The sequence below is a fragment of the Solenopsis invicta genome, chromosome 8 (genome assembly GCF_016802725.1).
Source record: "Solenopsis invicta isolate M01_SB chromosome 8, UNIL_Sinv_3.0, whole genome shotgun sequence".
Taxonomy (NCBI): Eukaryota; Metazoa; Arthropoda; class Insecta; order Hymenoptera; family Formicidae; genus Solenopsis; species Solenopsis invicta.
The window spans coordinates 2,144,006-2,171,127 of record NC_052671.1 but is presented as its reverse complement, the minus strand read 5'-3'; the positions used below and the strand labels follow the sequence as shown (position 1 = coordinate 2,171,127).

Genomic DNA, 27,122 nt, shown 5'->3' with positions numbered 1-27,122 from the left:
GGAATATTTTTTTCCCGTACGAGGAAAAGAGAATTTAGAAATCCCTTCCACAATTGCTTAATTTTTTGAACGTAGATAATTTGACGAGTGATGTAACAACATACGGTTAATCCCTTTTTTTTAAATTTATTTCACGTTCTTTTAATTATTGTATTCCGCGATATATTCTCGGCAAACGCACAATACGAAGACCCCTTTGCAGTTCGTAACAAACTTTGTAGCGACTACAAATACTCTTTGACAACGTTGAGCGTATCAACAAAACTAACTTGGACCAAAAATTGGATAAAAGCATGCAAACAAATATAATTTGCGAATATCTCTGTACTAATCGATGGTAACAAAAGAAAGCTGCGTTATTTCATAATTAACTTTTCTTTGATTCGCTGTACGCTGATATCACTCGGCGATGAATATTTATTTATCAGACCAAATTTAATGAGAGACGAAATATATTTAAATATAATTGACAGTAAATTAAGGATTAAAGAAAGGAACAATAGAAAGAAATCAAAATAGTTAATAAATGTTATCCACATGCGTTAGGCATTTTTTATGTTGTTAATGTAAGTAAAAAATTATGGTTCGTTCTTTGATTTAAAATCCATTCAGAAATGCAGAACTTTTTCCATACCTGGAAATCAATGTGCCCAAGCAATAAAATGGGACACTTTTCCAGCGCCGTTGAAGGAAAAGTTGGAGAATTGAAGAACATGTCTAATAATAAAATCAGGAAAGAAAGAGAGAAAGAGAGAAAAAGAAGAATGCTTGATCAAAAAGTAATCCAGTCTGCGGGAGATGTAACTGTGTTGAAAAAAGTTTATTAAACATTTTTGCACAATGTCTATCTGTAAAGTCGATCAAATCTTAGTCTATTTCGTTACACATCTCGCAAGAAGAACTTTCGAATGTTTCTTGAACATTTCAGAAGAATATAGAACGCCGTGGGGTTTATTTTTTATTACTTACAATGCAATCTGTATTTTTGCGCAAATAATTATTTTATAATGCTGCTGAGCTGCGACGTTCAACTTATGTAATTGTATAATTATATTTTATATCTTCTTATATAATGTAACGATCGCGTTGTAACTTTGTACAGAGAGATACGTACTTAGAAATTTCTTTTTTAGAATACTTTTGATAAGTACATAACATACGTTAGGATTAAAGTATTATATAAAATTGATTAAAAAAAAAATGGATCGAAACAAACACAGTTATTCGATGCATGGCATCGTTTAGAAAATTGTCCCTTATTGCTGACACTTTTTCGCAACATTTTGCGAAATCCAATATAATTAAATAACGGAATTTTACTATACAGTGTATCGTTAAGGGGATATTTCTTCACAAAATACGTTAAAATGACAATAAATTCAATAGAAGTGAAGCAAATCTTTTAAAACGCTATCATTTATGGAATCGATCGAATCGTTACGTAACACGGATTTATACGAGAAATGCTTCCACGAATAGTAATGCATCGAAGTACCATATAAATATGAGAGAACAGCGAGTATTAGCTTTGACGCGCTGCGACCAAATAACGTAGTGGTACATACTTCGCGCTATATCATTTAAGGGTTATTCTCTGACAGATCCATGAATCGTGTGCAACAGGTGTATCAAAGATATGCACGATGAAAGATACGCCAACTATATATCATACGGCAAATTTCTATACGAATTTACGTTGAATAGTACTCCTTAGCAAAGATTCTGGGATTGCCATGTGCCGGGCATTTTTCGAAAGCGATGAAATTTCGCCGTTTTTGCAGGAAATCCTGCAAAATTGAATTTAACGCGGTCTATGCTGAAATAAATGTAAAATACCTAATAACTAGATACGGCGCGAACATGAAATATAAAACCGTCTCTCGAAATTAGCGTAAGTAACATAAATGAGCAAGCGTTAAGCAGAAATAGCATAACTGTGTTTGTTTTCCGCATAAAATTGCGTTTACCAGATAAATATACTTTATGGTTCCGGGTTATAAGAGCTCGCCTGCGGAAGTGCCCAAAGCGTTTTGTCATTTTTTTTAATCCAAACGTATAAGACATTACAATTAATAATGTAAAATTAGGTTAATTATTAATCTTCTAGAAACGATATATTTTTCACAATTATTGCGAATATTTATAGCATTATTATATTATTATGATACTTGAGAAAAAATTGCGATGCAAAAATACAATTTTTAATATATTCGAGATCACTCCAGCACTTTGGAGTGGATTACCGTTGTTAAGAAATATATTAATTGATTATACTGATCTACTGACAAACATTAATTTTAACAATTTTACAAGTTCATTAAGATGTAACACGTTTAAGAAATCAATTTTTCTTACTTATGTAGAATTATCATATGTCTGCAAGATCTTTATTCGTCATTCGATTAATGCTGTACAAAAACATTGATTGTTCAAATTGTTAGCTGCGCGAACGATCAATTCGATGCAGAATACAAAAATAACTCTCGCCGCGAATTCGGAAAAATTTTCAACGCGTACCTTTTTTTTCCTCTTAATACAGATATATTTTGATTTTTATGAATTAATTAAAACTACGAAAAAATGAGATCTGAAGTTTCTATTAGGCCAAAGACATATATATGTACGTCACAGAACATTGAGAATCACGTATCACTTCAGTCAATCGTAAAGAAAGTTGAGATTGTCCACACAGGAAGATCTCAATGAGCAATGAGACGGGCCGGCGTGTGCGGATTCCTTACCACTTGCGCGACAAGCGATCCTGTCGACGGGTGGCCGCCAGGATATTTTCAGAAAAAATTCTTCCTCTTCCTCGCGGGATTGGGGCAGAGATACAGTCGGTCGCGCCGCCACGTCGCATAATCCGCACGACTTATACTAGACGCGATCTTCCTCCTCCAGCAACCGTACTACCTCTGAAATAATATTTCCTTATCGAAGAGATTAAGAGAGAAGGCAGTAAATACAGTTCGGATTTTGCTGATCTCCAAATAATCCGAGATAATTCGTTTATTCATGTTCACGGTTATTTGAATAACCTAAATCTTTACGAAAATTTACGAGTCTACAAAATCTTTAATTCGGATCGAAACTGTACTAAGCTGTAAAAAATACTTAGTATTTTAGTATTTTCTGTGGTTGACATTCGATAAAGTTTACATATATGAGAGAGAGAGAGAGAGGGAAAAAGAAGAAGAAGAAAGTGTTATAACTACTCACTTGCATTTTGTACAACTTGTTAATGATTAATATATTTTAATTTGAAAACTTAATTATATTTATCAATTGTTATTTAATCGAGATTAGAGGTTATAAAATATTTATTACTTAGAATATTATTTATAAAAATGTGACGACACGTTATGATGTTAAAAAGAAACAAAGATCCTTTCAAAAGACAGATTTAGAAAATTGGTTTTGTTTATAAAAAACAAAGTTTTGTTATAATAGTATACATTTACATAAAATAAAGAGAAAATATTGTAAAATATGTCTAAATATATTTACGTGCACACAACTTTTTCCGCATACAGATTGTAATACTAAAAATATATAATACATGTAATTAAAGTGTTTAAACTATAGATTAGCAATTGAATTACATGAACTTATTGAATAATTACTTGAGTATAAAAATTTCGAAAAAGAGATCCTATAAGCCCATTGAAACGTCAGTGCACTTAAAAGATTACATTAACAAAATCTCGTGCTATTGTTTAACTTTTTATAACTCGAAATGTGTACTGAATAAAATATTGAACAACAAAAAGAATACTCGAGTGAACATTCATATACAATATATATATATATATATATATATATATATATATATGTGTGATAATACGCAAATTAAAAAAAATGAGAAAATATTTGTCATTAAATGCTAAAATATACATAAAAATGTTTTGAAATTCTTTAAAGTAAAAATGCTTTATGAAAAATGGCTATTATGTTGGCTATTATGTATTGGTATATTAGCGCCTAAACAAATGATAAGGAATCACTATAATTTATTAACTAATAACGAAGTTATTACATGTAGCCATAAAACTACTTTCTTCGCCATACTCATACAATCTTCTTCCCTCTCTTTCATCTACACCCACATCCCACCCACGTGCATATCCATATACGCTCCCATACGCACATATACATATATATGCACATATTTTGTCAACATCGACATTTTTATTTGCTAGATTAAATTCATAAATTTGCATAGATTTAATTTCAAAAATTAATATTCAGGTATTCATATCTTTTATAATCGTATAATAATTATTTTGGGTAATTCGGATTTTAAATTATCCGGATATTTTACAGCTTAAATAGAGACCATTCATGAAAATACGTACCATGTTTTTTTACACATATATACAAATATATGTATACATCCATTTACACGCATTAATATTTTAAATGGATAAACTAAAGATTACTGCAAAATGCGCACTTAGTGGATTTTTGAGAATGAGAATGGAACAATGCATTTATTTATCGAGATAGAAAGAGAGAGTGAGAGAGGTGCGAAGAGAGAGAGAATCGCGTAATATTATTCCCGGAGTCCCAATAAAAATGACTTGAGATAAGCAGGGCTTATAGTTTTCATGAAATTCAATCGTGTTTATTACGTCACGTTTAATCCGCTTAAGTGCTATACGTATTGTTACGACAGCTATATATGATAACACTCGAACTTGCATCGTGACATTAAAATTTGAGACTATTAAAAATTATTACTACTCTTTTAGTCGACGAAATAATAATGATCTTTTCACTTTTGGAGTAATGCCGCAAATTTGATCCCGAGCAGATGGTAAGTCTCAATAATTCAATTGGTCATGCAATATGGAACTAATTTCGAAAGCCAGTTTTCTCGTTACACTTTTCTACAGAAATTTTACCTCCACTTCTTTCATAAAAGGTTTAGATACAATTTTATTCCACTATTTTCTTAATATATTTGCTAAAAACAAATAAAACATTATAAATGTCAGTTGAATTTTATGCGTTACAAAATAAGCAGTGTAGTAACAGTGCATAGTTTTTATAAAATTCAATCTGACTGTCCATTACATTAAATTTTATACATGTACTTTGAAATACGTTTTCTGACATGAAAATCTAAATATAAAACAAGTTATTAATTCTATACGACAGATTAATTTTGTTTATATTTTATATATATTTAAATATTGCTTTTTTTTAAATAAAAAAATCTAATGAAAGTAGTATCAAATATACTGTAGTAAGTTTTGTATGCATTTGTATTTTATCGTTACTTTACTATCCGACACGCAGCCCGAGAACATTTTCGGATGGAATGGATGCAATAATTAAGCTTCGGACAAGTAGGAATTAGAGCAGGACTAATTGTTCATTCAAAAGTTTAGGGTGGTATATACATATATACATATATATATATGTTAATGTAAACCGGTATCGTGGAAATTACATCGCGGGAACTCTAACGTGTGCCAGCGGAGAAACCAGCGGATGTCCGTGGCGGACCGTTATCGATCACGTCGTGTTTTAGTAAGCTATTATCAACCTACTAAATGAGAAGAAGATTGGCATTTCGTTCATACTTTTGTTCCGATATGAACAGAATTTATCCGATATTAATTTAAACTCAAATCAGAAATTTCCTAAATATCACGCGATAAAATGATGAAATCTTGAATGTTACGACATTGAGTAATACTATGATAATTTGATGGAATCCCGTTATGCGTATACATGGTATCGCGTAATATCATAGTATCATAATGGAATCTTGGAAATTTGGGTTGGTGTTGCTAGCGGATCTCTGGGAATATGACGATAATAAAATGATCAATTTAGCAGTAGGAAGATACCTGATCTGGCGACGAGAGACGCTTTGCCCAGATACACCGTCGAGTCGTTTCCACTTAATTCGCTGTTATTGCCAGCTTGCCCGGCATTTCCGGTGGTCGCCATCGCGATGTCGCTGTGTCTGCAACCCACCCTAAAATAAAACGCACGCTACGTTTACGCGAACGTTTATTTTCGTTTTAACGGCGTTTGCACCGTGACGTTAATACGCGCGCGACTTTTCCCTTAAATCTTGCAATTGGTTTAATAAATCCCCACCTTTCGTCGAACTTTGAAAAATACATCACGGAAAGTTTGTTAGCGCAGCGCTAAGACTTTGATGCACATACTTTCATATTTCATAATTTTAACTCTGCTCTATATTTAAAAGCATTTCGCAGAACAAACTTTGCCACTTTACGATTTTTGTCTGAAAGCGAGCGGAGCACGTTAGCAAGTTTTGGGTCTTAACGTGAGAACGGCTGTTACGTAATTGCGAGTCTTTCTATTCGGCCGCGAGAACTCGACCTCCGACGTATCTTCCGCGAAATTAATCTCGCGCGCCGTCAGCCAACTGGTACAACTCGTAAAGAGGACAGATTTACACGGCAAAGCTTTCGCCTCTTACGTCACGATAACTTCTTTAAGTCGCCGCCGCGTCGTACGTAAAGGAGAATCACGTCCACTCGTGCGGCTTCTTCTAGTAGATTTTTACCTCCAACAGCGGTGGCAGTCGAAAAGCCCGAGGAATGCCTGGCGAAATTTTCTGTTCATGAAACAGTACGTGATGGGATTGCAGCAACTCGAGACATAGGCCAGCAGTTGCACCAGACTAATGCCGGTGCTACCGACGACCGAGTATACCAGTTCGGGCGCGAAAAGGTACCACGTATTGATCACGTGCAACGGCGCCCAGCATACGAAGAACTCGAGGACTATGACGAAGAGCATCCTGATCACCTGCAACACCACAGAGGTAACGAGCGTGGTCTCGGATGAGGGTGCTTCTGACCGCGGGGTATTATATTCAAAGACGAGCGTGGCATTGTCTCTCGACGTGCCGTTTCACGTATAGAGCACAACTCGCCATTCTCTAACCAAAGTCCCGTGTACATGCGGGATTGTAAATCATTTTACGTGCAAATATATGGAAAGTTATTATGGAAATTATTATGATCGGTATTTGCTAAGTAGAAATATAGGATTCTTTAGGGAGCGAGCCGCACTCCAAGCATGGATAATAAAAGGTTAATACAGCCACGAAGCGCTGATAAATATCTCGTAACCTGGCATGCACTGCAGCAGGCAACGCGCGCGTTTTTCCAACGCTTGCTCCAGATTCCACGATTTCCGAGAAATGCCGAACAGCTACCTACAATGCGCGCTTTATATGCATGCAAGGCGCACACGTGATCCTGCATTAAATTTTTGATACGGAAATTGCTCGACCCGCTGGGGGCGCAATCCCATCAATTCGATCAATCACAGCCTCCCGTGCGCACGTACCTTCTTCTTCGCCTCGATGCTTTTTCCCATGTAATTGCTGCGTATCACGTGTTGTCTGGTGAGCGGACATGGCGAGTCCTGCTGATCCTCGTTAGCGATATCCTTTGTGTCACGCGTTAAGCAGCCACTTCCGTTTGCCCGTATCTGAATCCGGGATGTCTGGGACAAATCTGTACCGTGACACTTGCCGCTAAGCACCCTGGAGACCGCCGTCCGTGGTAACCGCACCTTTTTTTGGAATAGGAGCAAGAGAAGCGCGATGTTACGGTTAACCACTGCACGTGCCACCAGAATGCTGGCATTCTCGAGACGGTAGACAATTTAATTCGCCGTCCTAATTGCGCAAAATTATCTGACGTCTAGCTGCGGGCCATTTTATTGGATTATGAAATCTCAATTAGCCGTGGGAAGTTAATGATGCACTGGTCACTCTTGCAAATTACAATCGAAACCACGGTATTGTTGTATATTAATTAAGTGGTAAGAAAAATAATATAGAATTCTCAGTATTAATCTCGAGAATATTACAATATTGTTAATACAAATGCGTTTTTATATAATTTATTGAATGTCACATTTAATTGTGTATTTTAGCTATGTAGCATTTTGCAGTGATAAAATAGAATTAAATCGCGCCAGCTGTAATATCGAATCCGAAGTATTCCCAGTGAAAATATATCGAGAAAAAGCGAAACGTTTAAAAATTTCATGCAATTTGCGATTTATTTCTCTTTCATTTTTGTACTCGATAAAATTTTCTATTCAATTTCAGATCCTCTTGTGTATGGGAAAAATTTTTCAAATGTTTATTAATATTAATGTTATGAAAAAAAATATTAAAAAGATAATTTTTGTCAATCTTTTTCCATATTAAAATTCATCACTCGGATCTGGATCTCTCGAGTCTAATATTACGATCGCAAAGTTAAGAGAGAGTCAAATTACAGATTAAATAACTTAATTATTTAATAATTTAAATAATTAATGCATTCTACTTCTGGGCTTCTCGGCTTATGTAACATAGATTGCGATAATCTGAATTTCTATCCTAAGGTAATGTTTGTTCAGTATTTTCTCACCCTAGATGGTACACCTTGAGAAGCGCCTTGAAAGTGCCTCGAGGAAGACGAGAAGCTTCGTCGTGATCTTGACGTCGGGTCGCAAGCATCAAATACCATCCTCGTCCTTGCATCTCGATCATTATTGTTGTTGTAACGTGTACCCCGAATCGTTGCGTTAGTTTCCGTTCTTCCGACTATAATTCAAAGCGTTTACGATTTTCGATCTTAATACACATTCTGAAAAAATAAAAACCGTACACCCGCATATTTTGTATAATAATATTTAATTTCAATATTCAGATGAATATATTTCTCTTATCTATTTAAAATATCGAGAGAAAGCGAAATGCACATAATTTTTACATTCTGTATTCAACAGCCAATGCCATTGAATATTACGACATCGACAATCGGTTATCTTAACGCTACGTAATTTTGTCGATGTGTCCTTTGTAAATTTTTCAATATATTTTGTTACAAAATCAGCGAAAATAAAATGAGATTGACGAAGCGGCAGCTTTGGGAAATATTTTTCCAAGGCTCTCGCGATGCCAACGCAGCAGGATTCGACGTGAAAATTGGTACTGTCACATCTACGTTTCCCGTATATCGAAGCGACACTTCACTTACGTCTCCTGGTACACGTCGATGACTGTCGTATCTCGAGCTTCAGGCCGCGCCAAAGTTTTATCGCTATCAGCGAGTAAGCCACGCTCATGAGCAGCAACGGTATTAGGAGCAGCGTACCGTCCAAGAAAAGATTGTATGCCCTTTCGGCGCTGACGCTCGGCCATTCCTCGCGACATTTATGCCTTCCTAAAATCGCCAGATAATGCAAAAAAGTTTCACAACCACTTCGCAGTAAAACCAGTAAAACGCGTCGAGTTCTAGTAGGTATTAACCGAGAGAGGGGAGAGACTGCATCGCCTCCACTTTCTCATCTCCACATTTTCCCAGCGGAGAACGACCATGTGTTGGTTAAAATAGAGAACGATCTAATCCCGTATTTCTTCACGCGGCAAGCTTAGCCGTTAATTAAAGTTGTTAATTAAAACTAGATAGTCGTTTGTCCGTAATTTGTAAACTTTATTAACAAACAAAGAGTTGGCTGATTCCTTTTTTCGTTCGCCGTGATAGAATTTTACGCGAGATTTATGCGCTCACCGAAACATCAATAATGTATATGTCTTGTTACGTTCAACGTATAAACCTTTTGTGTGTACACTTAATCGATAATATATCGAAGTTACTGTGCAATTGACTTTCATTGCCTCAATATTGAGCACGTAAGTCACATATGGTATCGATTATATTGATGTTGCTGCGCAGTTGATTTTCAATATCTCAATATTAATATCTCAATATTCGAGAAACATCAAAGGAAGTGATTAGTATTCCAGGAATTGCATCACGTAATATAAACTTCTATTTGTTGTCTTTGTAACCATAATTGTATTTTATTATACATATGTATATGTAGTTTATTTTACGTTCGATTTATTAGTTTACGTGAAAAGTAAGTAATAGCGAACCGTTACCGATTGGATTTCTTATTTTCAAATAACAATATTTTATAATTTAATATTACATTTTTTTGTGCAACAAATCAATTTTGAATAGCGATTAATATTAAATAACTTAAAATATAAAACAAACTGTTAGTATTAATAACTTGTTTTTTATCTTATTTAAAACATTTTTCATTTCAACCAAAAAGTTTCTATCATAATAAAATTTTAAACCCCCAAACGGCCTAATTTCTTTTAAAATAGATGCCCAATATTCAATACACCAGTAGTTGGATATTATGTATATGCATAAGCTACCTACATGGATGAATGAAATTCTCAGAGGAAGACCAGGGTGAATATTAGTATTGAATTGAGGTGAAAATGTCAGGACGGCATAAAGACTCCAGTTTCAATCTGGCGAGTGATTGCAACAAGTAAAATTGCAGCAAATATTACGAATGTTATATTCTAGGCGTATTTGGTACTGACATTCAAGTGCTTGTAAATTAATTCAATTAGTCGATGGCTATTCGCCAATTAATTAATGAAAAAAACACATCAAGAAAACAATTTAACATAATCTTTCCGAGTCAATTACAGAACGTGAAGTTGTTTTAGTTGCTTATTATTTATTTGTCAGTTATTGCTCAGCGTATTTACCTAAAGATGAGGCAATGTACGTGTAACGTCAATCTCTTACCTCCGCTTAAGCTTTTTAATTGGGACATGACGAGAATCGGTACGTTCCACGTGAGACTGAGAGTCCATACAACGGCGATCATTTTGTAAGCGTGAAACTGTGTCTGCCATCTTCTGGATTTTAATGGTCGGCATATAGCAAAGTAGCGCTCGAGTGAAATGGCAACCAGCGTCCAAACACCCACCGACACTGACACGGCTGGAAAAAGCGTACCGCATTTAAATTGCATGCAGACTTATTATCTACTTTTGTGTATGGATATGGAACTTTTCTATTTTTAGTTATCACGACCGTTTCTGTAAAATTTAATACTCTGTCTCCGGCAGCGGAAAAAAAAAATTAATACGACTCTGCGTGATAAAAAGTATCGACAACCAATCGATTTGTAACATACACTTTGATACATACCGCTCAGCTCAGGATAAAAAAATACATCGATAAACTAAACTGTCTCGGAATATATAGAAAAGAAAGAGAAGTATATTTTTCATTTTCTTTCGACGTAGAACGACGTCGAACCAACTGTAAGAACACGTCCGATCGTTAGCAAAAAAAAAAAAAAAAATACCAATTGTCGATGATGGAAAGAAGGATGAAAAGTTTTACATTCAGTAATAGAATCGGAAGGTTCGAGCTAACTATCTGGATCAGCGGTGTACGTTGCAAAAAAATGTACGCACGTGACATGCACCCTTACAGAGGAGCGCTTTTATTCTAGTTCATTTTCTTTTCGCCTATCGGACGTACAAAGGCCGCGAATGGAAAAGTTTCGACTTAAAAGTGTCACCAAACAATTTTCACAACATACAGCTCAAAGTACACAGATGGAGGAAGAGAGAACTTTCCCGGCGACCTCGAGACCAATTACTAAATTCTTTCGCGGCCACGACCTACTTACTAAATATTTTGTGTCAAGGTTATTAATAGGAAATCCTTATCAGAATGATACTACCAGGATTTTATCGAATATCCTTCACCTGATTGGAAAATGCGTTATTCATTTATCGCAATTTAGTCCGATACGTAACGCAATTTAGTCCGATACGTAACGCAACATCACCGCGAGAGTGGATAGTACCATTGTGCGTCGCAAAAGAATAAAATCGAAAATACGTATCAAATTGAAATTTAAATCGCTTATATTCTCGCTTATATACAGAATGCTCTATTTCTGGCGCATTACTTTTTCAACAGATCCTTTAGCCAATTTTGATTTAGCTTCTTCTTAGCAATGTCGAAGAAAGTTATCTTTTATTATAACTTTTCAACTTTTTTATGGATTTATGTAAATACGTTCCAAAGTTAAATGAAAATTTTTTAAAAATTTTTGTTTAAAATTAACTAAAGAATTGTGCTGTTTTGTTATTTACTTTGCTCCTTGAAGTTTACTTCGTGACAAGATTGTCTCTTCTTTTTCGTGCATGTTCGACATTCTTGTTAAAGAAAATCAATTTGGCTAAAAACTTTGTTGTAAAAAAATAACGTACGAAAAATAAGACATTATATAAATCAATTCACGTTGTAATTGTAATGCAGTAACGATTTTGAAGAAGAGGTATAAATTACCTTACTACACAAATTGCTTGACATAAATTTTTTATCACTGTAGTTAACATCATTAAAATGTGCATACGTTCTCATTCATTGAGAATTATTCATTCAATCATTGGTTCTCCTTTAAGCATTCTCTCTCATTTCCTTTACTGCTTCTTTAATTATGACATTTTTAATTTAAATTTTAATTACTTTGGAATTTTATGAACAATTATTTCCTACTTTTTACACTATTATTTAATTAAGAAAAAGTTTTTACGGTGACTTATAAGAGATTAAAAGAGAGAAAACAGAGGCATGATTATATTTTGAGTTAATTTTTTCTTTAATTACGACACAAAATTAATTATGCACTTTGAAAGAATAGAGAACGTACGGAATTTGTTCGGACAATAATTTGCACAGAGCAGGGACAAGTCAAAAAGTTAATGAAATTAACATACTCGTTGTAGTCTCTTGCCTTATTACGTTAATTGTTCTTTTAAGGTTTATCTACTTTAAATGGAAGTAGAAACGGTACTTTTGGAATTTTAAAAGGAATACTAAAAATTCTTTCAAGAAGTCCTTTCTTTACGGATTATCTACTTTAAATGGGAGTAAAACTAGTATTTTTGGTATTTTTAAAGTACTAAAGATTTCAGAACCCGCATCATTAATCGTTAATGAAAACTGTTTCTTAAACTGTTTATGTCTTGTTTATTTTTTTAAATACAATTGAATTGAAATTTTATTATAAGCGTTATATTAATTAATAGTTACGTGCTTTGAAATTTTTACACTATTGTTTTGTATCCCGCACAAATTCACTTATAGAGTTTCGCTAGTTTCGTTGATACATCGCAAGAAGCTAAAATCCTCCGTCACTTTCGTCCTCATTGATATAAATTGCAAGAAAACACGCGCCACGTGAGATCGGTGAAAAACATACTAGCTGACTAAATCGAGAAAGATCGGGATCTTTTGAGCATCGTCCTGAAATACCAATATGTCTCATAAATTTCCGCCTCTCCTCCTAAATATACTTTACCGTAAGCCCTCGTAGCCCCCAAGATGAACGGAAAGTGCATCTATTCATTTGAGTACATGCGCTTGTGACCTTTGCCACCGATTCCGTTTAAAGCCACACCTCCGTCTAAAGTCGAAAAGAAAAATGCTGCGCGATAAAGTTATCTTGAATTCAATTTTATTTTCTTTTTTCGTCGGAATAACATTTACAAGAACGTGCGCTTTCATCGCGAGGCACGGTGATTTGAAAATTACGGCAATCGTTAATTTTACAGAACCAATGTCGCAATAAATACTGCAATATTTGCACTTGTATCCGAAACACGCGATAAAACGATAGGCATTATCGTTTCGGTTAAGCCGATCACGTTCTTACAAAAATTTGCATAAAGATCTTTGGATTTCGCGTTACTGACGCATATTAATCGACGTTATTAATGTACGAATTAATACGGCTGCGGCACGGAGCTCGCTCATTACGTGAAAATAGTTCACGTACGATATGGTAATCTTTCACGAACGTTATACTGTGCTTCTGCAAGTTGTATTGTTTTATTCGGAAAGGGTCGCCGTTAAAGTCTCTTTGTTTTATACGACTTAGAAGCGGAACGTTACGAATTTGGGTCGTGGGCCGACTATGTGTAATCCGCGACAATGGTGGGAGAAAAAAAAGAAAACACGTTTATCCTACGCTTATGTCGCAACAATAAAAACGTCTTGAGAAAAGGAATATCTGCACGACACGACGAAAAACGTTTATACGATTTCAATTTTAAGGTAGCTGGGTTTTTGCCGGCGAGAAGATTACCCTGTATATGCGCGATGCTCGTGCGTGTGTCTGTGCGTCCGTGTGTCCTGGAAAATCCATGTTTGTGAACAATCTATTGAAGAAAGCATAAAATTTACAGGAATAAAATTCCTTAATAAAATGGTGATACCTGATAATCTTTATGGTTTCGATTTCCTTTTTTTATTCAACCAATACACGTTCTCGTCGTATCTACCTAAGTTAGTGCTATGTGTACGAGAAGTTACGATTTGCGATACACTGCTTTTACAGCTGCGTAACTGCGATCGTATGGTTTCAAAATCCAATGTACAATAAAGATCAAAAGAAAGATATAAGAAAACGAATGGCAGACAGAAAATATTGACGAAAATCCAACCGTGAGACAAGCAATACACCGAACGTACGATCGGATCATTCCTCAACCCTCGCCTAAGTCTCAGACTCTATTTGAATAGCCGTAGATCAAGGGCGTAAGACCAAACTTAATAGCGCGTTACATACACATGAAGAAATATCCTTCGAGTACCCACGAGCGCAATAAAAGTTCGTGGCGATCGACCAAGTATGCACGATCGTTTTCTTTTATCGGGAAACATTTGAGGTGCGATTTTTGCGGGAACGATCATCGATGGTGCGTTTAAATTCCACGAACGCGACTGTTATAATAGAGTAGATACGCGTACGCTAAAATTGTCTCTTTTGGGACGATATCTCCCCGCGATGGGAATTCGACTTCGAGCCCGTCGGTGCGCATTAGTCACTCTCGTGGAACAGCATAATTCCACAATATCCCACGGCTAGGCTTTTTAATACGCAGAAGTAATATTCAACGAGATTCAATAAGCCGGAATCGGGTAATACATGTACAAAATGATGACGGATAAAAAAAATATTAATTTCTTTCTTTTTCAATATATAGATGTAATTAAAGAATTTGAAAACATTTCTGTAGGAGGAGACACCTAAGATTTAACGAGTTGTCTCGGGGGGATACTCTGTACAGGTATTTGGAATTTCTCTTGTTATTATGTAAATAAATTGAATTATACATTATGTGAACCACATACAATAATCAAGAATAATTTATTATTGTAATCAACCGATACGAGTGGAAATATTTGAATATTTTAATAATCGCTATGTATCATGTACATATGCGCGGTAGTTATTATCACATCACTTTTAAGTATAAGTTAATACTTCGAAGTGTGAAGTTTATGAGAAGTAAATCAATATTTCAATGCATGTTTCTTTTTATATAAAAGAAAATGGCTAACGTTGTTATTTATGTAAATATGAAATCAAAATAAAGTTTGTAGCGTTTTTCAATAGGCCTATAGTCGTAGATGATTAAATCGCTAATTGAGTAAGTTTAATAAAGTAATGTTAATTGAAACTGATCCACGCTACACGACACGGGACATTGTAGAGATATTTCAGACGTCTCTATTTACATTTCTACATAAATCTATGTATAAATATCTAAACATTGCTTTTGAATTTTACTTAAAAAAACGCGAAAAAAATTTTTGTTTTGTCCCAATATATCAATCATAGACTGCAAATAAATAAATCATTCCAAGAAATTATTTTTGAATAAATCACTCCCAAAAGAAAGAAAAATAGTCGTAAATTATTTATTATATTTTTTAATTGATTGGTTTTAGTAATTAATTGTTTTTAGTTATTAGTAATTAATTTCAGATATTAATAATTTTGGAGAGTGAACCATATGAATAAATAAATCAATATTTTAATGCTTGTCTCGTGTATCAAAGAGAATGGTTACTGCTGAGATTTATGCAAATATATCAACTATGTAATGTAAAGGACAAATATACATTATGAAATTATTTTTGATAGTAAAAGAAAATTTTTATCAAATTATTTCAAATATTTTAAATTATTTATTACATGTTTTTGTTATTACGCGATAAACTGTTTTTAGTAATTATTTAATCAAATTATTTTATAGGTTGATTATAAGTATGTAATTCAGAAATTCGGAATGCAAAAATTATTTTAATAGATGCGTATCTACACTATTGTCACGTGTAAACTACATAATGTAGCAACCTAGAAAATTAGCATTAGATCACTGCAGTCACTCGTGTATGCATCGCGCAATGGTAATTTGCTGTTCGCTTAGGAAATATATCACGCCTGACAGCAACAAGCTCTTTGAGTATCGCGTTGGGTAACACATTGATTGTCACATCAGAGATCTATCCAGTGACTTAAGCACGCGCATTACGTTACGTTATGAAATATTAAATGGATTTCAATCATGCATACATAAAAAAGTCATATGCATTTAAGAATAAAATATGTTCATGTAAATGATAAACAACTTAATAAAACATTTTATTATTTAGACGTGTACAATAACTTCTTTAATGAATAGCGAATGACTTGTGCATTCGTGTAAATAATTTAATTTTGTAACTCTATCGTAAACTTGACGTGTGCAGCTCGCAGATTGAATTTGATAGTGTGCTTTTTATTTTTTCTTTCCTTTTAAGTTAATAATTAGGTTGATTACGTTCATAAAAGTTTATATTATAAATATTTCATGAAAGTATCCCTAAGTTATAAATAAATATTATTAGATTATGTTATAAATAAATGTCACTCAATAGCGTTCTAAGCTTAGTGGCGCCATCAGATTTCGTGACTGTGTGTAACTAACTTTTTAACTAGACGAAATTGATCAAGTGCTCCATGCCATTATCCAGAAATGTTATTACACGTCGTCGAGAGTAACAAAGACTTTGTAGACGCTTTCAAGAATGTTTCTTTAATGGTGTCGCATTTTACCTAGCATAATGCTCTTTTCCTTTTTCGATATGCGATCTTGAAGTTGCATATAGTAGAAGCGATTTCCGTGAGAGCTTCGGAGGAATGCGTACTTTGACAACTGACTTATCAAAGTATCATGCACCTATGTACAATGCCATACTTTCAAGCGGAAATTCAATGTCGATGAAGATTTATGTATCTGTGATCGTTGAGAAAAGACGAATTTAGATCGCGATGGATGTTTGAGACGAAAAAGACAAATGAGTGTAATAACAAATGTTTATAGTCTCTTATATTCGCAATTCTTAATTACAGAGAAATTGTATTATGAACAGTGCTTAATTGATAATATCAGAGAAATATAATCTTTGTGCCGAGTAATGAAATCACGCGTTTTCTCGCGCTGCTGAATCCTTTTCTTTTGTGAAATATGGAACTTTTAAAAATTAATGTTAATAATTTGTCTAGTATAAGATGAAGTGAAATTAAATTGACTTACTGAGAGTATTTTATTTTGCAAATAAATGATAAAACGGCATGCTCTGCTGCGTGATCATTTGAATCTTGTAATGAAATATTGAGCAGGTTCGGTGAAATTTATGAAGATATAAAACAAAAATTATGCGCGAAGTAAGGCGAACAGTCTTAACTTGCACTCGATGTCCATGCTACTCTCCTCGTCTATTAATATCCCTGGAGAGGGCTCTTTTCGAAAAAACAAAAAGAAAAAATATAAACGAGAGTGAATCTTCAGACTTTTTCGCGCAGTCACTTTCGTGAATTAAACGAATCAAAGAAAACGAGCTAGCCGCAGAAAATTCGCATTAAATTGAAAATTAAATTGGAATACACAGAAGTTTATCTGCTGTGTGGCAGGTGTATTCAATTTCACCCATGATAACGGGTGTGTGCCGTTCACACGATCGATACAATTATTGCATAGATTGAGACTATCTCGAACAACGAATAGTCTCAATTCTGCGCGTTAATTCTCACGAACGTAGAAATTGACTTAAATTCACGGGCCCTTTACTGTAATTTACTCTTTATTTTTTATTTTATGGTCTTTATTTACACGCACGCGCGCGCGTGTGTATGTATGCAAAATTCAACATTTATTTATACAAGTGTTTTTGTGTAAGTATGATAAAACATGGTAAATATGAAACAAGAGCGTAACTTTCATATTTTTTTTTACAAAATAAAATAGCTATTGATTCACCGACCTTATATTTCCCAGAATATGCATTTCTTTTACGAGAAAATGTTTGTAATTGCGCCACTATTGCAGCATTTATGCTAATATCCGTGCATAATAGAGTAATGAATTTGTATGTTAACATTAAGATTTTACTTATGAATGCGACTGACATTTCCAAAAACGCTTATGTAAAAGTTAATAAAATTTTATTTCTATTTTAATTCGAACGTATACAAATATACTTGATTTATTATTGAAAATGAGATTTATCTGTATAAATCTGCGAAAAATGAAATACGATTAATCAAAAAGTTTATCTAGCGATTTATTTATTGGTAAAAAAAAAATAATTTATCGCTCATATTTAATTCTTTTGTAATATTTATTAGCAAGTATTTTAGTTGTTAAAGATATTCCCTTTTAAAAATTCTTTTAGAATAGAGCTAAATACTGAAAAAAATGTAGTAGCTGCTCTAATTAATTTATTGACTCAAAACTAGGTAAACAATTTAGTTGCTGCGACAAAAAGTGTGTAATTGAGGCATTTTTTAAAAATAATCAAATATTTCTAAATAATAAAAAATTTAGTTTTTTCAGCGAAATACGTGTAAATAAAAAGGAATTGTATTAACTGCAAAAAACACTAAATTTTTTTTCCTAATGTCCGCACGAGATAAATTTTACATAAAATCATTATCTACTTATCAAGCAAATGGTAGATTAGCAATTTGGCGCTCTTCAACACCGCTTAAATTAATAAAATATCGATTTAATACATTTGTATTAAAGCAGAAATCTTTGCCTCTCATTTTAACAGGTTGGTGGAATGGAATGACTCTTAATACGACTTAAAACAATTATCTTCTCATTTACTTGGTAATAAATTTCTCTACTCAATAAATTTTCCATTTGTATCTCGACTCGTCGTAAGGAATAAAATATCTTAGGGAATAGCAATAAACACGTCATTTTCGCGATTTCCACAACACCGCCTACTGCAGGAATTCACGAAAATTTCTTTCGCTCTTATTACAACGGGATGAAATGGGACAAAAACTGAACATTCATTTCCAATAATATCCAATTTTTACGTTATCCCGAACACAGTGAGCCGGATGCTTACCTTGAAAATATGGTATCAGCTTACACATCGCGAGACCAAAAACGAAATTTTTAAGAATTTGACCCAGGAGAGTAAAGGGCATGCAGAACACACCGAGCAGCAGATCCGATACAGCCTGAAACAGAGATTCACAGTAATTTGTTAATTATCTTTTCCAGAGTTTGCAATAAAAGAAGAATAAGAAATATCAACGATCCAAACCGTAAATAGTAAACAGATAGTTGCACTTGCTGGATGATCAAAACACAAGTAATTTATCGAAAAATTTATTTCCCTGAGTTTTATTTTGACGAAGCACAGCAGCTTACTGTACGAGACGTTTAAACATCTTAGACTAAAGTATCGTGGAAATAAATGACCTTATCGTTTCTTCATTCGTGCACTTTCCCGACTAGACTACAAATAAAAGTGGTTCCGCGAGTCCAGGTCGATCGATCATCAGTAAACAACAAGAAAGTGGCTTTCAACGACACGGTAAATTGGACGCCGGAAATTTTCAATTTTACTCGTAGCCCGAAGATTCGTGATTTGTTTTCGTATATTTTTAAATAAATGTTATATATTATACATACATCTTTTTTCTTTGTTTGTACGAAACATTTACTGTACGCGAAATCGGTGTAACACGTGACGCGTAAATAATTTTCGTTCTCCAAAAGAAAACATTTTCTATCTCGTAACAAGATGGACTACTTTTAATTAAACTAAGTCCTGTCTGATCTTGGCGCGCGGGGAAAGGGGAATTCTTGTTTTTCTTTTATTCAACATCCACGTGTAATTTCAACAATGAAGGTCTTTGCTTTATCGCTGCACATGTGAGTTTGTGAAAAAAAAAGAATTAAAATGGATGAGTTATAAGAAAACAAAGATACCTTTGGAAGTAGATCAATTGAGAAGAGATCAAATAAGAAAATAATACAAAACTATTATCAGTGTGCAAACTGCAATTACTGTAAAGTTGTATTAGATCAACGCTGTTATTATGCAACAGAGACTTTACTAAATTTAATTAACTAAGTTTTGTTTCGCGTTATATTTACTATAAGTTACGTTCTGTGACATCGTGACATTAAATAACATGAAATTGTTGAAATTCATAATATATAAAGAAATAAAAATTGATATTTTTCTAAAAATACAGGATGTATAATTCGGCAGAAATAGCATGTTTCAAATAATTTCTATTTATTAATTGTAAATTTATATATTTTTTCCTAATGTTTCCTTATGAATTATTTTCTCGGAATATTATTCCCCGAAACAGTGATAGAATGATTTAGTACATATGAAATTTGAAAAACATTTAAAGTGCTATCGTTTTGATTCTCGTACTGTATTAATGGATTAAAAAACAAGAGCTATAGAAGTAATATCGATATATAAACGAAGCACACTATCACCACGAGCGTGCTTTATACTAATGGCTTCGCCAAACTTTTATTCCTCGCGTTTTGCGGTCCGGCTATTCCGCCAGCCGGAAAGTTGAAAAGTCACAAGTTTAATAACTGTTTCCAAGTAGTCGGACGTAACACATTTAGCCGAAACAATTACAAATTTCTTGTTTGAAGAATATTTAAACTTGTCGGCCTCTTGTAAATTCCGATCTCCGCACAAGATGCCACAGTAATTCAATAAATATCATGTATTTTAATTTCAATAGTTTATTTTGAGGGATAAACTTAATGAAAATAATTAACAAGATGTCTCTAGAAATATGATTTAACTCTCTTATTGCGCGCTTTTGCTTACCAATAATTTTGTTAAGTATTTGTAGGACTTTAATGTTCAATTGGAATGAGATATGTGTATTTAAATGAGATATGAATATTTAAGAAATTCAATACGTATCGTGCATTTTAATTTTGGTAATTCATATTTAACTTTTATTATGCGCGCTTTTACTCATCAATAACCTTGAAAAGCATTTTTACGGCCAATCTAATATTTATTATGAAATATATGGCGTCTAAAAAATTTACAAGAGGAACGCAATATCAGTGATACAGTGTTTATACTGGATACAGGTTTAATGGTTTTGGTTAATCGAGGCTGTCGACAAAAATAGGTGATATTTCATAGAGATGTATTGTTTCATCGCGATAAATATTACAGTTTGTGTCATGCCTGTTATCTCCCTTTATGCAGGAAACATTTGTGAGAAATAGGCTCAAAAATGCTGCGATAAGCGTAGATGTTATAATCCCGACTGCGTTTGCGAAACATGCGTTTGCGAAATACGCGTTTTCGTATCACAGTTAGCACGTGCAAACCTGCAGGGGCGCAAAGACTGTTTGTGAAACAGAAATTATAATTTTTCAACAAGCTTAAGCAGTGCAGTTATATTATAATTTTACGTATGTAAAACGCGTAATTATGTTTTTTAAAGCAAGAAACAGTTGAGAGAAAAATTTTATAAAATTTTATAAAATTGTTTGACAATTTTATGAATGTCATGAATATCTTTAGCTATGATATATTTGAAGAATTTGTTTCTCTTTCGTGTCGTATGTTATGCTGTGCAGCGAGTGGTGAAGATATGCGTCCAATTTTATCATATAACGAAGAACATTTATTTTGCAAAAAAAATTACGTAAACTGACCAGTATTAATGCATTTAAAATGCAAGTCACAACTCAGAATGAAGGAGTCTTATTGAATAAAATAGTTTCTTTTGTTCTTGAAATGTCGTTGTGTAAGCGGCAGGCTTTTCCCAATGCGTTACAACTTTTCAGTCTGCCTCGCGTATACAGTTGAGAGTTTCATTTCAAGATATCCAAGTTTCTCGTCGCTGTCTATACGAAGGATTGTCACGCGGAAAGTACGACGTTTCAACACTTGATTCTTCTTTTGTAGTTTTTTTTTTTTTTTTTTCGTACTTTTACCGTTTACCGACATATTTATATTTTATTAAACGCTTAATGAATATTTCAGCACGTTACTAGAGTTAAGTTTATTCTGACGGCACATACTTACATAGCACTTTTAGCTTGAAAATTATATACTGTAATCATTGCGTTCCAAAAACAATGAGACCAAAATATACCTTATTTTGACTCAGTGCAATCGAAAATTAAATTTGGTACTAGATTAAAGAATCTTAACGCGTAGGTTATAAATATGTAATTTTTATGATAATTTTTCCGGTTTTACAGTTTCGGATTTTTCATAGAAAATGGTTCAAAAAGGTTTCAGTTTTAATTAATTTTGAAACGGATTTTTAAGTACAAAAGCCTACATACGCTTCCACTTATAAAAGGAAGATAATTTAGAATGTCACATGACGGTCACTTTTTTCCGCTGTAATTGTCAGACTTTTATATATATATATTAAAATCCGCTTTGAAATAGGAATGTGCAATTTTTTAGATTCAATTTTATGTTTAAACAAATCGATTTTTTAATCGATTATTAAAGATGTAATTTTAATACAAATTGATTATTTTAATAAGGAATTGATTTTCGATTTTTTAAATAAAGATTGAGTTCGAAAGACGTAACGATTAAAGTTCCGAAAAGGAGAAGGTTTTTACATCTTAATAGCACCTATCTACTCGGATGATGTTTAGAAATTTATTTTGATAGGCAGTTGAAGCCATGTAACCTTTTATATTTTATTATTTGCTATTGCAAATTACCTATTTGATAGTGTGCTACACTTGTGCTATCAGAAGGATTGTTTTTCAAAACAAAAAATTGTAAATAAAAATTGAAACGGAATATTACTAAAACATTTACAAAATTTAATGTTTTTAAATTTATTGAACAAATGGAAAATAAATGATGAATAATATAATAACATATATTTTTATTTTAATCTCTTTTATTGTGTTTTCTTATTTTAAAAGTATTATAAAAATCTGATATATCAAATGACAAATAACTGTAAATACAAAATAACTATATAAGGAAACGATAACATTTAAAAAATCTAATTGATTTACGTACATATTTATTACAGAATAACATAGACAAAATAAAATATTTAACAAAAATGACTTTATATTTAACGAAGATTACAAAAGATCCGGTTGCACCAACGTTATTTTGACTTTAAACGAGATTTAAATGTGTTTTTATTTATTTAGAAAGAAAGATAATGACACATATCTTTAAGTCATTAAGTCTCGCTTTAGGCATACAAAATGATACAGCGATAAAATAATTTTTTAATTGAATCGATTTTTAATACATCAATTTGTTTAATCCGATTTTTAAGCAAATCAATCTGATTCAAAATCGATTCAACAATCAATTTTATTATATAAATCCTATATTTTTACTTTGAAATTAATTAAAATTTTGGAATCTTTCTGCTCCATTATCTCTAGAACCAGAGAAATTGAATCATCATAAAAAACACGTAGGTATTTGTAACTTGCTCAATGAAACCTTTAATTCGATACCCATCTTAATCCTTGATTTCACTTGTGAGTTGAACAAAATGAGACACATTGCTTACGGCTAAATGGCACTCTTTCTGAAATATTTTTATAAATATAAACAATTTAATATTTTTTTACATATTTATATATTTATTTAATTCAATTTTTAAAATTATTATCTATAAAAGAATATAAAATAACACCCTTAAATAAATGAAAAACTTATAAGATTATTCGAATATTATTGAATATTGATTTAAATATAGATAACTCCTTAATGATCTAAATTTATATAATTTATATTTATATTTAAGTTATAAATAATATTTATTTTTTTAAAATTAGCGATTTTGAAATTACCAAGTTATATTTTTATGAGTGTAAATTTTTTAAGTATTAATGCATATTGCGACAATCTAAATTATAAAATTACTTTTTAACATAATGTAGAAATGTTTGAAAAATCTACATTTATATATAAAATGTAACTCTCTATTTTAATTGGCTTTAATTTTATTCCAAGTGAGCAAAAATTTTTGTTAAAAGTCGTACATGGAGTAGTACACTATAGTAGTAAAATGGACGATCTAAATTTCAATCTACCTGACAGCATTAATTGATTTTTGTTCAATGCAAGAAGAATTGATTTATCCGTTTTATTTACTTTTCCGTGAGTTCATGACAAAATAAATGATTCTAATTGGGATTATTTATCTGAAAAGGAAATAAAGTTTTATTTTCTCTCTGCCTCGGGATTTCTGATCGGACCAGGCGCAGTCGTAAAACAAAAGAAATGTGAGAGTACCGAGTTTGCACACAGTGTTCCGGTATCGAAATCGGAGTGCATACTTGTGTTTTCCATCCGCAAAAAAAACATTTATATAAATTTTTTACGAGCAAAGGGTCCATTGAAAGTTCCTTATTCAAATGTCTATTTAATTTCTCTTATAATGAAAATTACCGTAAAAGCTCCAATGATTTTCTTGGGCTACAGTTAATTTAAAATAAAAGCATATGCATTTTTCTCACAAAATAAAAAATATTTAAAGAAAATTTACTTAAAACTCAACTCTTTAATTTCCTGCATTTATAAATTTATTGTATTAATGAGAAGAAAATAAGAATGGGATGTAAATTCTATAATTATTTTAAATAATAATATTTATTATAATAATATTTATTATAATTAAGGCCAAAGGCGCGATTAAATTGATAAATAAAGTATAAATATACGCTATAAAGAAAATGAGTTTTTAAAATTATGGGACGCAATAAAATTGCTTTAATTACAAGCAAAATGTTTCTATCGAATATTTTTAAAGATTTATTCATTAATGCAATCATTAAATCGTACTAACGAAGAAGCTTCAAGGTTTTTAACTTCAAAAAAAACATATGAATAATTTGTCTACGGATACACATATATCAAACAGTTTGCTAAACGCGAATAAATAGGATTAACCCCTTTGTAAAGCTGTTTCAGTCAGCAATTACCGAAGCAGAAACACGTATCTAAAATTTGTTAGCAGATTAGAATGCACAGAAGACGTGGGATTATCTTTGTTTGCCGTTTATCGACAAGGTTCGCGTTACGAGTATAAAGAATATTCCATTGCGCTTATCTCTCCGCGAAACTCCGTTTTCTTCTTAAGAAGAATTTTCTTCTTAGAAATGCAATCACAGGCTTCTTTCGAGGTAGAGTCGTAGAGTCTTACATCTCTGATCATCGTTATCAGCAGAACACATACAATATTCAATATTGTAGCCTTTTAGTAACGTAGAAAATAACATTTCCCTTGTTTATATAAATTCCACGATAGTTATTTTTCAATTTTATTTCAATTACTTTCCGCTTTCGTTACGATGAACACGATCGTTGAAATGTCATACACTTGTCACCTTTGGCAGTTAATTATTACAGCCCCCACAGGCGAAATAGTTTCGGCCCTTTCAATTGCCTACCCTCTGTCAGGCACAGATTCGAACTTTTGCTCCACCAACGACGATGAAATAGATGAAGTGAAATAGACTAAATTGGATCATATGTACTCGTATCAGAGATCTTGATTTAAATCACGTAAACTTGTACATTGTACTATTTGACTGAAGCTTTCAACTTTATAATAGAATACCAATGCATTGTATTAATTTTCATTTATTATGACATTTTTTGAATCTCACGAACAATCTAGTTTTTATTTAAAAAGAAAAGATGCATAATATAGTTTAGAATAGTAATTAAATGTTGAGATGAATGATGCAGCACAATTCATTGAGAGTAAATAAAATTTGGAATAAATTGATGTGTTTAAAGCTGCGAGCGTGAGAGAAATGTGCAATACGTGGGTAATCACTTTATTCCCCAAATTGTTACGATCATAAAAATCGCGTTATAAAAATAATTGCGATGTATTGATTTAGTGGTCTCAGGTATATTGAACAAATAGGAAGTTGAAAGAGGGATAGATGAATGGTATTGAGTCAGAACACGGCATCGATCATTTTTGATTGATAGGAACACTAGCGTAGCATTTAAGCAATCTAAACTTTGACATTTTGCCATGCGAATAGCGTATTGAAAAAAAATTTGCCGCTGCAGAACAATTTGCACGAAATATATTTCTCATACACTGGATCAATGTAAAAAAGAATTTCTCGTATATACACGCGAAATCACGTAAAAAAAGGGACATGTAGAGGTTCGAATTTACCTTGTATTATACAAACCTATCATTATTAAATTTTGCATAACGTAGGAGGTAGTTCAATTTTTATCATTGCTATTTCCGATATCTGCAAATACGAGAAATTTGTGACGTCGACTCTAGTGAATTTGACGCGCGTGCCTACGCATTATCATTATTCTCCCATCAAAAACACATTCACGTAACGTATCAATAAAGCTGGCGTTATATGAGATTCAATCACTACCCACACAACACGAAGTTTCAAACCAAGTCATAAAACATCTTAAAGACGTCTAGATAAAAAAAAAAACGTCTTAAGACACCTGTCCAAAAATAGTCTTAAAGACATTTTATGATTAAAAACTTGACATTGTCTGAGTATATATTATTTATGATAATGATTTAGTGTGTACTTTCTCGGAGCTCAAGCAGTCTGTGCTCGGCGCGTGATATATGTAATAAAAGGCCGTGACGACGAATTTAGAATGGGCGGTGCCATTTGACGGTCCGAATGAATGAACCTTTTAGGAGGTTCAAGCTGCAAATTATATTATATTTAAAAATTTTTTCACCAATAACTCTTTCAGTTGTAAGCAAACACGGGCAACTTGCGAAGGTCGTAAAAAATATTTGCTTTTAAATTTACATTCTGCACTGTTTACCTACAAGCTTTCAGGTTTCGTTTTGTGATACCAGAAATACAACCGAAACCAGGAAATCGTTTTATCATGTACACAATCTTTTACGCATCGTAAACTGTACGGAATATTTTGCGTGTATAACAGACAATAATATATCGCTGATTCATCTACGCAATAAATTACACATGAAATAAATATATAAAAATAGATGTTTTCTCTTTCAGGGAAATTGAATTTACTTGCTTTTATTTAATCGCAAGAATATTATACGGCGGACCAGTATCGATGCTATAATCTGCGTTGTTCACGAACACAGGGAACTCATAT

General features: G+C 32.8%; 1 protein-coding gene across 4 annotated transcripts in view; it reads right to left on the bottom strand.

Moving 5' to 3' along the window:
• Positions 1-801: 801 nt before the first annotated feature.
• LOC105192838 (cholecystokinin receptor) overlaps positions 802-27,122 on the bottom strand; it is a 43,255-nt gene continuing 16,934 nt past the window's right edge. For all 4 annotated transcript variants that reach the window (XM_011157092.3, XM_039452947.1, XM_039452948.1 and 1 more), the window contains 8 exons: positions 19,086-19,200; positions 10,614-10,811; positions 9,033-9,218; positions 8,421-8,596; positions 7,342-7,569; positions 6,551-6,795; positions 5,859-5,989; positions 802-2,915 (listed from right to left, as the gene is read on the bottom strand). In XM_011157092.3, coding sequence (XP_011155394.1) covers positions 2,878-2,915; positions 5,859-5,989; positions 6,551-6,795; positions 7,342-7,569; positions 8,421-8,596; positions 9,033-9,218; positions 10,614-10,811; positions 19,086-19,200 — 1,317 coding nt within the window. In that variant the 3' untranslated portion in view covers positions 802-2,877. The remainder of the gene's footprint in view (positions 2,916-5,858; positions 5,990-6,550; positions 6,796-7,341; positions 7,570-8,420; positions 8,597-9,032; positions 9,219-10,613; positions 10,812-19,085; positions 19,201-27,122) is intronic.